General features: G+C 42.9%; 1 protein-coding gene across 1 annotated transcript in view; it reads right to left on the bottom strand.

Moving 5' to 3' along the window:
• Positions 1-236: 236 nt before the first annotated feature.
• clcf1 (cardiotrophin-like cytokine factor 1) overlaps positions 237-4,602 on the bottom strand; it is a 19,039-nt gene continuing 14,673 nt past the window's right edge. The window contains exon 4 of the mRNA XM_025063356.1: positions 237-4,599. Within this exon, the coding sequence (XP_024919124.1) occupies positions 3,764-4,599 (836 nt within the window). The 3' untranslated portion in view covers positions 237-3,763. The remainder of the gene's footprint in view (positions 4,600-4,602) is intronic.

Genomic DNA, 4,602 nt, shown 5'->3' with positions numbered 1-4,602 from the left:
TGTACAAAAGCCACTATTTATTCTCTCTTGAGTAACAATACAGTATTTTCACACTGGAGAAAAATAAATAAACATCTTCTTTAATAAATATTATATAGATATGATCTATAACCTTTGGCCACGTCATCCAAGGCACATCGCGAAGACATGGCAATAGATTCATCTAAAAACAACAAACTAAGTCATCTGTAAATCACAATGTAGAAAAAAAAAACAGTATTTGATTGGAAGAAAAATCCAGCTCCATGTCCGTGTGTTTTATGTATAAAGAAGTGCAGAGTGACTGAGAGAGACAGTTGGAACATTTTGGCAAATCTCACTTTTCTTTTGAAGAGCTACAGGAGGCAGAAGGAGGCTGATGCCAGTCTGTCTCACCTGGTTCATTGTGATTATAAGGCTCAAACCAGGTGAGCGTAGCTTAGCACAAAGACTGAAGTCAGATTTACGATCAGCGGAAGGGAGGAGCTGACACAGATACCCCTCAGTGTAAGTTTGGATTTATGGTTCAGCGTCAGATTTCGCTCACAAACAGCACAGCATCGGCACGAACACAGATACAATAAGAGCTACCAGGTATTTAAGAGTACGATATAGAGTAACTGTATGGGAATGAGTTTCCATCACCTGCACTAAGGCTGCGCTGTTGTTGATAGACCTGATATGGGATAATAAATAGTCTTTTATGAGAGTTCAAAATACATACATACAACCTGATGTCCTTTAAAGACCTCACTTTACTGTTGTTTTCCACCTCAATAGGATTATACTGCTGTATCTATTTAACATTTGTTTCTGTTAAAGACCTTACACAACCTAGAGTTGAGCAAATTGGTGGAAAAATCCAAACTTTGCTTTTAAGAGTCAGTCAATAAGTTGTTTTGGAGATGAAAAATAGATTCCATTATTTTCTTCTGGAACATATTTGTTGAACTTTCTGTTAGTTTCTCTTGAGGTAGCTTGTTTTTGACTAGGTCATTTATTATCTGGCCAGTGCGTATCTCCTGTTTCATTCACTAAGGAATGCTGTCATACCTACTTCTCTGTTTATCCGATAAGAGACCAGCAGAGAGTACTTCAGTCCTACATCTGTATTCATGATCAGTTTTAAAGAGATGCTATAGTTTGTTTTGTTTGTTTTCATTATTAGAATCATGCAGCTAAATAAACCCACAGTGTAAACATCCTTTCAGCCATCAATAAAGTTGTCTGCAAACTGTAATATGATATTCATTCTAAGGTAATAAATTTGCATCTGGCCTCAACCAATGCATTTAACAATGGATACAAATAGTCAATTTTGCCAGATTAGCTCCTTCTTATTACCATTCCGATGGTAAGGACGTTGTTGTGGGAATATACTGGGAATCGTTTCTGTTAAAGGAACTAATGATGATCACAGGACTCTCTCTCTCTGTCTGTCTGTCTCTCTCTCCAGGTCAACTTGAAAGAGTGATTCTTCTGAGGAACTGTGAGGGCAGAGATCGATGCAGGAGCAGATGGTAAGGGACGAGACGCTCGAGTTGAATCACTTTGACTGTAACCTGTTCCGTCAACCTTTTCCAGACTCCTACTACACTGGATTCTTTTCTTCTGATCCCAGACAACTTTTTTTTCTTTATTGATGGCTTAGTGGACATGCAGTGGGTTTGAACAATAATATAAAAACATTACTTCTACCCATCATGCTCTGAGATGGAACGATACGTGATACCAAATCAGATCAGAGCTGTTTGTCTGTTTTCAGCCGTTGTGCTAAGCTTTGTTAACTGGTTAACATAAAAAGCCTTTTACCAAAACGTCCTACTGTCCCTTTGAAATAGAAAAACAAAAATTGTACATCAACAGAAATGTAAAAAGAGAAGAAATTAAATATGCTGAAGAGTTCCTGTTATCAAATTACATTTTCATAGAAATCTTGAAGAGATGGAAAAAGCAGCAAGTGAATGGTATGATAAGGCACCAAGTTGGTGTGTGTGTGTGTGTGTGTGTGTGTGTGTCTAGACAGCACCGTATGTGTGGCGCTGTTGTAGTGTTACTGTAACTAACGACTGTCTTCTGATTACTCAGCAAAACCCCTCTGCCCGTTATCTGCCGTCCTCACCCCCCTGACTCACGCCTCCTTCCCCCTTCCTCTCGTTTTTCTTTCTCTTCTTCCTCCTCCTCCTCCTCCTCCTCCTCCTCCATGCTCTCATCCTGCCTCTGGCCATTTCCTCTTGTCTCTCTTTTGTTCTTTACCCATTCATAAATTTTCCCTTCTGCCTTCAGAGAAAAAGAATGTTTGCTGATTCACACTTCTGAGGGTCACTGAATCAGTTTTCGCTCAATGGCCGGGCTGCCCTGTCTCTCCTGCTGGCTGTCACTAAATTAATCCTTTGTACATAAATGAGTGAGCCTGTGTGTGAGTGTGTGGGTGTGTGTGTGTGTAAGCCTAACCACCTCCAGTGGTATTTCTGCTGATCTATGAGCCGTGAAGTCCGGTAACTCAGCCCAGTCCCAGTGTGTCTCGCTCAATGAGCTGCTATGTGCATCAGAAGGGTGACAGTGCTGGTGATGGGTTGACGTTGTCTGACTGTCTGTCTGTGTCTTATTCCATCTGCACTCACTGGTGACCTGACCATTAATACTCCATTCACTTCTTCCAGTACAGTATGAATGAACATGATGAGAATGGATTGTTCATGTGCTCTTTTTTTAAGAAAAAAAAAAAACTTTGTTGTCTTTTTTATTTTGTGCAAACAGACTTTCTGACTCTACATGTTGGAACAGGGAGAATAAAATGTTTCAACCCTTGTTAAAATACCAAGTTGTTTCATATTAAACGCTGACACCGGGGTGTTTCGTTTCCAAGCCATTAAATACCACAGAACACAGTTTGGACCAGGAACAGAAAACTGATCGGTGAGGCTGAAAAGAGGCCTGTGTCGAAATTCACCCACACCTTTAATCCATCTGACGATGTTAAAGTGTTGCCAAACAGAAGCCTTCTCTAACAAGTCAGGCACAACTCCGAGTCTCCTGTCACCAATGTTAGATGATAAGGCTAATTCTATTTCTAAGAGTTTCATTAAGGAAACCATACAGTGGTGACGAGTCTGTCTTTGGACTACAATATTCTCCAGCCCCTGACACTGACTATATTCACGGGAACAACACAGGAAATGAAGTTTAAATTCAGTGCAAGTTTTCACAATGGCACAAATAAAAAACAAATATTGAAATGAACTTGCCTTACTGGGCTACATCTGCAATAGCTCTGTGCCCTTAGAGGGGGCCGCCCCCCACTTTGGAAACAAAACTGGAAACTTAGTAGTGTTTGCTAGGAAAATTGAAGAAATAAAATATAAAAAATGACTGACTTCAACAGTAGAAAAGTAGGAGGAGGTGAAGGTGGCCGAGCCCAGGAGCTGCTGTCACGCAAACTGACGGGTTTGAAGCACATCTGTAAGATCTGCCAAGACAAGACGTGTCATGTGGACGGACTCCGAACCAAAAGCTTGACTTCTGTTATAAATGTGCAAAGGCAAGGTAGTGGATTAAGGGTGTGTATACATATGCAACTACTTTTGTTTTATTCAATTTATTTCCAATATTGGTTTTAGTTTGTTTTCTTGAAATTTTACTTCCAAGTTCCAAAATCGAATGTCTTAGTGTCCTGGCATTTTAACAAGGGTGTGTAAACCATTCTTATTCACGGTATGCGAGTGTCTGTGTGTGTGTGTGTGTGTGTGTGTGTGTGCACTGGTAAAGTTCAATTTTCAGTGTCTCAACCTCGGAACCTCTTCTTGAGACGGTTGAAGTCTTTTGCCGATCGCCACAGCCAACTCTGCAGCTCCCGCAATATCCAGAAGCCCTCCACCTTCCTGGCAAAGTCGTTCATAGTCGGCCGCACTGACAGGAGCGAGGACGAGAAAGGTGGGGGTGTAGGGGACAGCAGAGGAGTCAGAGGAGGAGACAGCAGGGAGGTGCCCCGTTGTAAAGACAAAGGGACAGGCTGGGGGAGGAGGGTGTGTTTCTCCCCGGCTCCAAACTGGTAGAGGAGGGAGAGGGTGGAGAGAGGAGGTTGGAGGGTAGGAGAAAGGAGGGAGCGGGGAGGCCGACGTTGATGAGAGAAGACAGACGAGGAGGTTACTTTCATATCACTCTGCTTGTCATCCACAGCTATTAACCCTTTGAATTTCTCCTCGATGAATTCGTCTTCTTTTCTGAGCGTGTCAGTCAGATGGGAGTTCAGGTTGTAGCTGTACTGGTTGTTGTTGTCACTTGGCTGTGGAAAGGAGATGTAGCTCTCCGTGCCGGGGTATGACAGTCTGACCCCGGGTTCATACTGCGCCTCCTTCTCCTCTCCATCTTCGCTGAAACTCAACAATCTCCTCCTCCTTCCCCAACTCTCAACTCTCTCGACTTCCCTTTGCTTCTGTCCCTCCTCTCCTACGCTCTTACGGTCTTCGCTGGCAGCCCATACTCGCATCTCTGGCTCTTCCCTCTTTCCTCTCCTCCCTCTTTCTCCTTTTCCCTTGTCCCTGGATCCGCCACTCCTTACTCCAGCTGCGGTGGCGTCTGCTCTCCTTCCCTCTTTTCCTCTTCTTTTTTCCCTCAGGTCTA

This window comes from Cynoglossus semilaevis, chromosome 15, assembly GCF_000523025.1.
Source record: "Cynoglossus semilaevis isolate Cse_v1.0 chromosome 15, Cse_v1.0, whole genome shotgun sequence".
NCBI classification, from domain to species: Eukaryota; Metazoa; Chordata; class Actinopteri; order Pleuronectiformes; family Cynoglossidae; genus Cynoglossus; species Cynoglossus semilaevis.
This window is presented reverse-complemented; position numbering and strand designations above follow the sequence as displayed.